This window comes from Salvia splendens, chromosome 20, assembly GCF_004379255.2.
Source record: "Salvia splendens isolate huo1 chromosome 20, SspV2, whole genome shotgun sequence".
In the NCBI taxonomy this organism is placed as follows: Eukaryota; Viridiplantae; Streptophyta; class Magnoliopsida; order Lamiales; family Lamiaceae; genus Salvia; species Salvia splendens.
The window spans coordinates 9,430,749-9,441,965 of NC_056051.1; the positions used below are offsets into that span (position 1 = coordinate 9,430,749).

An 11,217-nucleotide genomic window follows, 5' to 3' on the forward strand; every position below is an offset into this window, starting at 1 on the left:
TGAATTTTTTAGTTAAGTTAGTTTATAATTCAAGTTAGAATTTTACTTAGTTAACGATGACACAGTACATATATTACCAAAAAAAGCATAGTGATATCCAATAGATGTAGATGGGTCATCATGTATTTGATTTAGTGTAATTTGTAGAGAAAAGCAAGAAAGAAGTAGTACAAAGATGTGTAGAGGTGAAAGCAAAATGGTTGGGATATTTGTAATGGGATTTGCAGTATGGTGCTAATACTACTAATATTCGTGATTGGAATTAATGTTATTCACAGGAGGCGGATGTTTTTCTGCTGCGGCTGTTTGTGTATTATCATCATCTCCAAATCAACTACTGTCTTGTTCTACTTAATGAGTACAGTACTACTTGTATTTCATGCTTCACATTCTCATCAAAGCGTCTACTACTACTATTATGTTTTCATGAATTTTAAAATCTTAATTTGGTTAATGGGGTGATTACAAAATAAATATTGAAAATATATAGTCAAGCCCGGCGGCTGGTTTTATCAGAAACAACAACATTACCAAACAAGCCCTCCCTCTCTCTTAATCTTCTCCTCCTTGGCCTTCCTGCAAAAAACGACCCACGAATTGACCTCCAACGCTACGCAAACCCCAACCAACGTCGCCAAACACAAACAGTATCCCAGCAGCGCATACGACCCGCTCTCCCCCATCACCTGGAACCCCTGAAAACAGTTCACCACTCCCAACACCACGCTCGCATACCCCACAAAATGGTGATACGACTTCCAGTACTTCCTAAACTTATGCGTCGTCTTCGGCCTGAACACCAGCGCCACCGTCTGCAGCCACCCGAGCACGAACGCCGCGAACCCCAGTTTCCGGTGCAGCCCGTACTCCCTCCCGGGCGACATCTCCCCGAGCCGCACCCCTATCGAGAACCCCACCGTCCCTAGGAACACGCCCGTGATCTGGACGCCCGCGTGGATGTAGAACCACGCTGGCCCCACGGACTCGAAGTGGCGGAGGTAGCGCGCCGTGACGGCGCCCAGCGGGAGGAGGAACCCCCACGATATTGCGTTGAGGAGGCCGTGGCTGATCTTGAGCGGTTTGAGGTGGGTTGAGGATTTGGCGGCGGCCCCGGAGAGGATGTCGATGGTGGCGGTGGAGGCGAGGTCGTTGAGGTTGGTGGGGTGGATGGTGGGGGAGTAGCCTTGCACGTAGAGGCCGCGGTTCCATGTGAAGTGGAGTTTGGTTTTGTTTGGGGAGAGTTTGATGGTGGCGTATATTTCGATGGTGGCGCCGCTGTGGATGGTGGCCATGCGGCCACCGTAGAGGGCCGCCGAGGAGGACAGGAGGTGGAGGTCGAGGGGGCGGGAGAGGAGGGGGCTTTTTTGGAATTTCACGGTGGGGTCGAGGATGTAGGGGAGGAGGACGAGCTGCCCTGAGTTGGGGTCGGGGAAGGCCACCAAGGCCCGAGTCCCCGTCATCTCGGGGGAGCTGGGGTTTATCCCCCACCCCACCCACCCCGAGGGGGAGATGAAGCTCCCGAAGAAGCCTACCTCGAGGGTCGCGTTGTGGGGGCGATACGTCCACGCGATCGAGGCTTGCTGCGTCGGGAGCGTCATGCAACGCTCGAAGGTTTTGGATGAGGTTCTACTTATGCAATGGGAGGAGCTTGCACTCTTTGCTAGAATATTCAACAACAGCAACATACTCATCATCATCATCTTCTTCATATTCATCTTCTTGATTGTTGGGACTTAGATTTTTGAATATGTGTGTGGAGCAAAGAGTATTAATTGAGATTGTGTGTGTGATCAATTTAGTCAATACTACTACAAATCATCAACTACACACTATAGATTAATTAGTGTTCTTGGCTTTCAAGAAAAGGCATTGGCCCACCACTACCACCATAATCATTGTTTCCCCATATGCAACCACTGCACTTGTAATATCATCATCAAATCTTGATCAAAGTTTAAGGAATTTCATAATTAATTGAATGCTAAGTGCTGGACATTACTTTGCTTTGAAGCTAAGATTGATAGTAATGATATTAGGCCTAGAAAGAAAGTGGTCCTTTATCAATTATGAAGTTTGGTGCCATCATATACCAGTTTTATTGCAATTACCCTCTCTCTCTCTCTCTCTCTCATGTCAATTTCTATGTTTCACAGCCAAACTGTGTGCAACAAACCCCCAATAACATGGAACATTGGGAAGAAGTTGGTCTAAATCAATGAAAGATTAAAGAAAAAGGAGGTACATTTATCAGAATAGCAAGAATTCATATATACTCTCCTCACTTTGAAGTTTGAACCAACTTTGATACAGGAAAAGACAAGATTCTAAAGTAGATAATGACATTTGTATAATATGTTTGACAATGCAAAACCACTTTCACATTCACCTCATTGCACAAACATAGGATTCCACTTCCTAGTTGATAAGAAAACACAGTATTGTACAATAACACTTCCAGCATAACTTGTGGAGAAAAAAATGTCATCATCCACGAGGGAGAGTGCGAGATCCATCGGGGAGGCGGTGTGCAATGGCCTCGTTCGAAGAATGGTGAGCCTCCCTAGAAACATACTAGGAGGCTTCTCAAGAACCATGAACCAAGGAATTGACATGATAGGAATTGTAGCAAGAAGAAACCAAAACTTCCACTCTCAACAACCCTCAAACTTGCCGTTTCAGGATCCTTTCAGCCATCCAGCCCCTTTGATCCAAGAGGAGTGGGCATTCCTATCCACATTCGAGCAGCAATATGGCCACACGCACCCCTTCTTCTACGCGTGCCGCCTCATGGAAGCGCTTAAGATATCCCGGGAAGAGCACAAGTTGATGTTCATGTACATCCACTCACCAGACCATCCATTCACTCCCAACTTCTGCAGAGAGACACTTTCATCCGAGCTCGTGGTGCAGTTCCTTGATGCAAATTTCATTAGCTGGGGTGGGATATCGAGCAGGGGAGAAGGCCTGCATATGGCAACATCTTTGCAGGCCTCTAGCTTCCCATTCTGCGCCATTGTTGCCCCTGCTCCTGGTGATAATCTAGCGGTGGTGCAGCAGGTGAAAAAAGCAGAATCTTGAATAAAAAGATCCATCTTGATTTTCATAGTACTAATCTTGATTTTTTGCCTCTTTTTGTGCAGATGGAAGGTCCAGTTTCACCTGCTGAATTAGTGGAAATCTTGCAGAGAACACTTGAGGAACAAGGGGTGGCGTTTGGTAGCGGGGGAAGGGCTAATCTGGAAGAAAAGATGCGAGCAGATCGCCGTTTGAAAGAGGAACAAGATGCTGCTTATTTAGCAGCTCTCAAAATAGATCAGGTGAGACAATTACATACAAAACACCAAACCATCATTAGTTACATCAAAACCAAAAAGTAACGATCTTCCAAACTATGTTTTGATCTTCTCTTGTAGGAGAGTGAAAGAGAAAGACAGTCCAAGAAGAAGTCAAGTCCGAAATCTATCAGCAAACAGCCTAACAAAGCTGCAGAAAATTTTTCAAACACAAGCAAAAAGGGTGAAGAAACTCAAGTAAGACATTTATTGCCTTCATTTTTTCATCTTAAACGACTAATTCTTGGGTTGATTTCATGAGCAGATTCTGATTCGTTTTCCAAATGGGGAGAGGAGGGAGAAGAGCTTCTTGTCAAGTGATCAGATTGAAGCCATTTACAGATATATTGATTCATTAGGCCTAACTGCAGTTGGAAATTATAGGCTGATATCCAACTTTCCAAGAAAAGTGTATGGTGTTGATGAAATGAGCATGACTCTCAAAGATGCAGGCCTCAATTCTAAAGCAAGCCTCTTTTTGGAGATGCTTTGACAATTTATGTAGCTTTTAGTTCTGAGAAACTTGACTTGAGCTTCTAATTAGTTGTGTAATGCAAGAAACTGCAGCTGGTTATTTACGTAGTATTTGTGATTAGATGAAGTTTCTGTATTAGAAGTACTTTGTTTAATTCTTCTTTTCAGTTCTACTAGATAATTGTTGGCTCAAATGATTTTTTTTGTCCTACACATTAGTTAGGTGGGTTTTGGTCACATACAAATATGAATTAACCCAATTTTAATAGTTCCGTTTAAAATTGACGGTCAAGTCTGATACCGCATGGCTCGGTGGGATGGACTGGCCGTACTTTACCCATGGTCTGACCAGCCAGTGGGTCTGGCCCAGCGTTTTCACAGTTCTACTGGTGCGTTATGTAAATCAGGCATTGATTGCTTTGAGATGGATCTGTACTAACAATGAGGTAATTCAAAGTAATACATACAATACAAGAATGATGGAATTTTGAATCTTGTAATCAAGAATGATGTACTCTAACAGTCAATTAGGCTAACGTTTAGGACACAAATAAGAGGGCAATGGTGTTCTAGAACCAACATTCTTCCTTCCTGGCATAGGAAGCTTGATTTGACAGAAATAAACAATAACCAGAAGCGATGACAGTAAAATAAAAACCAATATCGTTGAAGGTCTCCCTACCGTGTCTTTTAGCGTGAACTTACCATCTCCCGACCTCTCTGCTCGATGCCACGGGAAATCTCCTTCGACTAGGGAAGCACCTAGCGTCCAAGAGACATCTCCTGGTCCGAATATGATTTCCACATTGCTCAGACAAAGGGCGTTTGCCAAAAGCGATGTCAGATAGGCAACTCGGAAACAGTTCTGTGCGTTGATGTTGTTCCCACCAGACCACTGTCTGGAGCATAATCTCTGCCCCGCCTCCGACATCATGGTTAGGTTTGCCCTCTGACTCAAGTTCAAGACATTATGGAAAGCGAAAAAACCAGACAGTGCATGATATCTTGAGACTGCATGCAATGTTTTGGTTAGGTTAAGCTCTGCAGTGCCTGAAGAGTAGCATATATGACTGTGGTCAAACAAACATGTCAAACTCAAGCTAAAGGTGAGCAATGAGAATTCTTTTTGGATTTTTGCCTAATCGCACCTATAAAAAATCCAAATGTGAAAAACCTAATTTTTTAGATCAAATCCAAACTGAACCAAAAAATTAAAAATTTCTGAAATAACCAAAATCGAATTTTCAATATATGTAAATAAAATATTACTCCATGTATCCATTGTAGTAGAGGCTTTTCTTTGAGTATGGAGATTAATGAATAAATGTGTGTTAACTGCGCTCACTGGGGAGAAGATAAAGTATGAGATTTAGTGAAGTAGATAAGTGAAGTATAATGAAGTATGAAGTAGGGGTGTTGTCAATCGTCATAAAAGTAAACGACTCAACTCTTGTGGGACGACCATAAAACGAATACGACTCGACTGCAGTTTGATGAAGTGAGTATTATAATCTCTATATTTTGGATTGTGGTGTAAACAACAAAATTTGAACCAAAAAAGCTGAATTTAGAAGAAAAAAAATTACCCTAAAATTAACCAAAAAAGTCTTAACTTAGTTTAATTTTTCGTTTTGGTTATTGCTGGTTATTCGGATTTCTCATATTTTGTTCATCCCTAAACCGAGCTACCTTTGGATTTGCGGAGCTGGTCTACACACCTAACCTGCATACCTACTTAAGAAGTGATAACTGATAACTAGACATCACAATCAACTAAATTTATGAAACCACAGAAGCTATAATAATGAAATTTTGCAATATTATAAAGAACACAAGTAGGTAAAAACACAAATCATAGAATTCAAAAAGTCTTGCAAAAAGATTACCCTCTCCAGAAGAAAACAAGCCATGGCATTCTGATTGATTTAGCTGATCTGACCACTCCAAACTGCTTGCGTTAATAGCAGCTGCCCTTGCAACTATCTCACACCGCTTCCAATCTGGTTCTCCAACAAGAAACACATTGTTCAGTCCTTCCTCTTCCAAATCCCTCGAGGCTCTAGAATCGACACCTAAGCAGCCACGGCATGTGTAGTTTTGGACAAAACCCGAACCTAGACATGGATGCCTCACTTCAAACAAGCCACCACCACTTCCTCTGAGGGCCTCAGTGTGACTAAGCATAACAATTGTCCTATCAAAAGCTTCATTCAGGCCAAAAGCTGGTAATGAATAAGCTGCAAGATCATGCCCAACTGGCCCAATCTTTGATCTAACAGTATGCTCTTCTCCCACTTGAATGCCTCCTTCAGCCACCACCTGCAACGAGGAGCCTCCTAAATCAAGAAGCCCCAACGAGGGTTGCCTTGATGAGCTCTCCAAAACCCCAAATTTGTAGTTCAAAGCAACCCAACCATAATATGCTTCTTCCTTCCCACTCAACACCCTGATCCAGCTCCTCCTATGCAAGAAGCTGTGCTCTTTTACTACACTCTCGACATCACCCAAAACACGACGTGCAGCCTCAGCCCTCAACCTCCTCATTCCGGCAGTAGCTAAAACGAATATAGGCGTCACCCTACGCCTCTCCAGAGGCACCCATTGCTCTGCATATCTGATCAATGGCTCCAAAGAAGCCCTAACCCCGATTGAATCATTAACAAAATTGTGCAAACCAGGCTCAGTTTGAAAGCAGTGATATCGGCAGCCATTGCTCCCATTCACATTTTCTGGATAACTATGCAATAAAATAGGTAAATTCCCACTCCCATTTCCGATCCATTCAAACACATTCACTCTGGATCCGGTGCTTCCACAGTCCAATACAACAGTGAAAAATGAGCTTGATTTCTCGCGATGTTTAAAAATTAAATATACCGTAACTAAACCTAAGATCAGTATTACCAAAAGGGAGACAACAGCGAGCTTCTTCAATCTGGGATTGTTGGAATTGGAAAACCCCGCGATTTGGATCTTCGATTTCGATGGCGACTTCGGCTTCATCTCGGAACTTCAGTAATCTACATCAAACCTAATCCGAACTATTTGCTATCCATATATTTTCAGTTGCCAAATAGATCACAGCAAATCTTGACAACATGTGATTGCCAGTGGCTGTGATCATAATTGATGAGACAGACAAGCCAGAGGAAGATCTGAGATTGAATTGCCTTCAGATTTGTAATCAATTCGTCGTCAATGAAGTTAAAGAGCAAATTACCCGAAGATGTTTGGCAAAATGCCAACTGAAACCTGTTGTTGATCTGTTATAAAATCGTGAGTTAAGTACTCCCAGTTCATTGATAATAGATAGAGTATTTGCCAAAAATAGAAATGATTTAATTATCTGTGAATTGCTTAATTAACATGGAATGGGAGAGTACTAGTTGGGTTCTAAGAGCCCACAATCAGAAGACCATGCCCAAACTCAAGTCACAAAAATTTGGGCAGGGCAAAAAAAAAACTTATTCACCCTAATAGTGGATAAGCCCAAGCCACAAATCTAATTATTTTTTCCATTCTTGATATATTTTAATTTAACTAGAATAAAAATTATCGGACTATAATAATTAGAAAAAAAATGAATAATTTAATAAAAAAAATTAAAAACAAATCTTTGTTATATTATAGAAAGGGGAAAATTATACAACGAAAATTTTATTAAAACACTAAAAAAAACCTCCACCGCCTACTCGGTGGCGTCATCAGAATCCACCACTTCTTCACCAGCTTCATCGCCGTCACCATCGCCGTTGCCGCCGCCCACCGCTCCCGCCGCGGCCGCGGCCGCCACGTTGAAACCCAACTTCGACCTCAGCCTCTGTATAAGCTCGTACAATACCCCCTTGGTGATCGGGTCGGTCGCGGACGCGTACAAGACACTATTCCCTGATGCAGACGCACCCGCAACAGAGAGTTGGGAGGCGGCTCTAGCGTCTCGGATTGTGGACTGCTGGCCATGCGGACTTGGGCGCCTAGAAAGTGTCGAGGGGGGCTCCTCTGAAACCTCGTCATTGAAGTCGAAGGTACGTGAGCCGCTACTACTACTGTAGCTCCGAGCGACGCCGAGTCTTGTCGGCTTCGCACTAGGAGCACGAGCACGCTCCTCCTCGCAGATGGCCCGTGAACCTCTTGACGACTCTAGTGATCCTGGAGAACTTTTCTCGGATCTGGTCGTGTGTACGCGGGGCGCAGCCTTGCGGCTTGAACTCGTTGTAAACCGCTAGGACGCGCTTCCAGAAGCATATGTCGGTCTGATCCGTACCAACTACAGGATCGTTCATGACCGCGTCCCAGGCCCTTGCAATAGCAACAGACTCCGTCGTTTTGTAGTACATCACGTCGACCTCCACCGCCGCCCTCGCCACTGCCCCTCCCCCCCCGGCCGCCGCCGCCACCTCTCCCTGTCTCCACACGTCCGGACGTCAGGGTCTCCGGTGTGCCCATCAACTGCCCCCACGTGAATTATCACATTCAAAAGACAAAGAAGATTAGGTGGATTGGAATTACTAACAAGGGGTGTCAGGACGCGGATAGTTGATCGCGTCCATGTTGGGCCGGTAGTCACTGAACCCCGATTGGGGACGACCCACATGTTCCTCTACTGATGAGAGGAGGACTGACCCCGATATTAGGGACGACCCACGTGTTCCTCTACTGATGAGAGGAGGACTGACCCCGATATTGGGGTGTCTATTGCCACGGCGGCGGCGATTGCGGACTCCACATCTGGGATGGAAGGGGTGAGACTCGATCTCCAGGGTTGGGAAGGTGGATAGTTGTCATATCCCTAGTCTCCATAGCCCGGGGAATCATCATCTCCACCTTGCGTATTGACAATACAGAAATATAGAGAGTGAAAATTAGGGTGTAAAATGTATATGAGGTGAAAATGTGTAGAATGAAGTATTTATAGAAAATTTATGAAAATATTAAAAAAAAATAAACTTGGGCAGGGCCGCGGCTCTCGGTCGCTGCAATAGGGCGCCGCGGCCCGTGCCCAAGAGCCGAGACCGCGCTAACTCCGGCCCGCCGCGGCTCTCCGTGTCCCTAGCTATTGTGGATACCCTAAATATATGGCTGAAATACGAAATTTGGTCCAGAATATTCGCTTTTTGAAAATCGATCCCCAAACAAATAAAATCGTCGTCGGATAGGTTCTTTTTTATGGTTCCATCATAAACTAACTATCAATAGATGAGTAGTGAAATTTTGACTAAATTAGAATATTAATTCTAATTAATTAAAATTAAATAAAATTTAAAATTAAAAAAAAAAAAATTCTCTTTGTCAAAAAAATAAGAAATTCAAAATGGAAAAAGTGAGTTTTTATTTTATTATTTCATTTTATTTAATTAATTACAAATTAATATTCTAATTTTGTCAAAACTTTACTAATTGTCTCTAGTGTTTGACGATATCATAAAAAAATGACTAATCCGACAACGATTTCATTTATTTAAGACTCAATTTTTTAAAAGTTAATATTATAGAACAACTTCATATTTTGATCATATATTTATAACCAAAATAGTATTTTACTTTAAATAGTTATGCATTATTTTCTTTTCTTTTGATTATTGTAAATTTTGGGATTTGGCCAATATCAAATTCGGATGATTAAATATAATATAGTACAAGATTGAATAATCATTCTAAATTTCTATTAATTTCAGTATATAATGAATTAAATTAAAAATAAATTATTAATATACTTTGGACATTGAATTAATAGTGTTAAACAGAATAGTGATAAAGTTAATATTGCTTAGTTATTTTAATGAGTTTCTTTTGATTCCTAGATGAATTTTTTTCTAATATCTATCTAGTCTTGTACTCCATCCATCCCACAATAAGCGAGTTACATTTATTTTTGGAATGTCCTATAATAAGTGAGCCATTTTCATTTTCTCTTACTTTATTTCTCACATATTTTATTTTTTTGCACTCCTCTACTTTTTTTCTCTGTTATACTTTATTCTCTTCACTTAAATATTTTAAATATTAATTATTTTAAATCTTGTACCAAAAGAAATGGCTAGATTATGGGCAACAATTACTGACTGTGCAACATAAAAAAACTTAAAAAACAAAATTAAAAAAATCCGATATGCCGTCCCTCCTCTCCCACCAATACCCCCTCCCCACCCTCAAAAACATCCTCTCACTCCATGTCTTCGCCGACTACTTTGGCTCCAAAAAACTCCACCAAATCACCAAGGGCTCCACCACCACCTCCACCCTCTTCCAAGCCTCCGGCGAGGCCGCCGGCACCTCCGGCTACATCAACATCACCGATTTCAAAGGCGGAAAGGTCGGATTTACCCCCGTTGACTCCGATTTTGACCCTCCCATGGCCACATTCCTCAAATCCATCCACGAATCGCCCTACAACATCTCTGTCATCCAGATCAGCAACGTCCTCGCCTCACCAGAGGCCGAGGCCCCCGTCTCCGCCCCCACTGATCTCAACCTCCTCTCTCTCCTCGCCGACGTCTTCACGGAGTCCGTCGAGGCCGGCCTCACCGAGTTCAGCCCCTCCGACGCCGCGATCAAGTCGTTCTCGGCGGCGTACAAAAACCTAACCGCCGCCGGGAAAAACTCGCTGCTGCTGTACCACGGCATACCGGAGTACAATTCGCTGGGGATGCTGCGGGTGAGCGAGAAGAAGGTTCGATTTCACGGTGGCGAACGACGGCGATGAGGTGAGGATGAAGGCGTCGCCGGGCTGGAAGGCGGAGGAGGTGAAGGCCCTGGCGGTGTGCTGGAGGACGATGGCGGCGGCGGTGGTGATGTTGTCGACGATGGAGACTTCGTCGACGTGATCGGCGTTGATGAGGTTTTGGATGAGGAGGCGCGTTTGGAGAATGGAAGGCTTGAGAGTGTTGTAGTAGAAATGATCGGGCTGGCGGAGGAAGAGGAGCCGGTGGCGGAGCTGGGCGGCGATGATGGAGGCAGGGCAGCAGCTTCGTAAAACAACGTCATTTTACAATTTTCCGATGCCATCCACGTCAACATTCAGGCATGCCACATAGGACACTCAGTTGCCGGAAAACACAGGGTCAGGTCAATTTGGGAGATACCAACGACCCGACAAAGTTGGTGACTTTATACGCTAATTTTAAAGGTCGTAGGAAAAACCGGAATTCGGGCAAAGTTGGTGACTTTTAAGGCAGTTATCCCAAATATTTAAGGCCGAATCCAACTAGTGGAACGACAGGAGTTGCAAGCATTGGTAATATAAAAGAAGATACGCATAAAAAGTAACTACTCTTGATCTGTAGGAGCATGTCAATTTACATTTTAGATTACATATTAATTTCTTTGAATTAACTTATGAATATTTGAAAATCGAGATTATCCGGGATAGAAATCTTCGAAATATACTCAAATAGCATGTTTTCTATAAACT

General features: G+C 43.2%; 4 protein-coding genes across 5 annotated transcripts; 2 read left to right on the forward strand and 2 right to left on the reverse strand.

The window, feature by feature from the left end:
* Window positions 1-416: 416 nt before the first annotated feature.
* LOC121782208 (cytochrome b561 and DOMON domain-containing protein At2g04850-like) lies at window positions 417-1,995 on the reverse strand. Its single transcript, XM_042179947.1, has one exon. It carries the CDS (start codon window positions 1,713-1,715, stop codon window positions 528-530), a length of 1,188 nt encoding a protein of 395 aa, XP_042035881.1. The 5' UTR covers window positions 1,716-1,995; the 3' UTR covers window positions 417-527.
* A 297-nt stretch (window positions 1,996-2,292) lies between these two features.
* LOC121782209 (plant UBX domain-containing protein 10-like) lies at window positions 2,293-4,000 on the forward strand. The gene is made up of 4 exons (XM_042179948.1): window positions 2,293-3,057; window positions 3,141-3,317; window positions 3,414-3,530; window positions 3,598-4,000. Exons 1-4 carry the CDS (start codon window positions 2,479-2,481, stop codon window positions 3,823-3,825), a joined length of 1,101 nt encoding a protein of 366 aa, XP_042035882.1. The 5' UTR covers window positions 2,293-2,478; the 3' UTR covers window positions 3,826-4,000.
* A 220-nt stretch (window positions 4,001-4,220) lies between these two features.
* On the reverse strand, window positions 4,221-7,106 carry LOC121782207 (probable apyrase 7). Of its 2 annotated transcripts, none has more exons than XM_042179946.1 (2): window positions 5,693-7,106; window positions 4,221-4,817 (listed from the first exon to the last, which is right to left on the reverse strand). In XM_042179946.1, exons 1-2 carry the CDS (start codon window positions 6,807-6,809, stop codon window positions 4,339-4,341), a joined length of 1,596 nt encoding a protein of 531 aa, XP_042035880.1. In that variant the 5' UTR covers window positions 6,810-7,106; the 3' UTR covers window positions 4,221-4,338. The 2 variants fall into 2 exon arrangements, with proteins under 2 accessions (XP_042035880.1, XP_042035879.1); XM_042179945.1 differs by having other exon boundaries at window positions 4,221-4,856; window positions 5,693-7,104.
* A 2,809-nt stretch (window positions 7,107-9,915) lies between these two features.
* Window positions 9,916-10,779, forward strand: LOC121781435 (fasciclin-like arabinogalactan protein 2). Its single transcript, XM_042179172.1, has 2 exons — window positions 9,916-10,461; window positions 10,516-10,779. Exons 1-2 carry the CDS (start codon window positions 9,916-9,918, stop codon window positions 10,777-10,779), a joined length of 810 nt encoding a protein of 269 aa, XP_042035106.1.
* The last annotated feature ends 438 nt before the right edge of the window (window positions 10,780-11,217 follow it).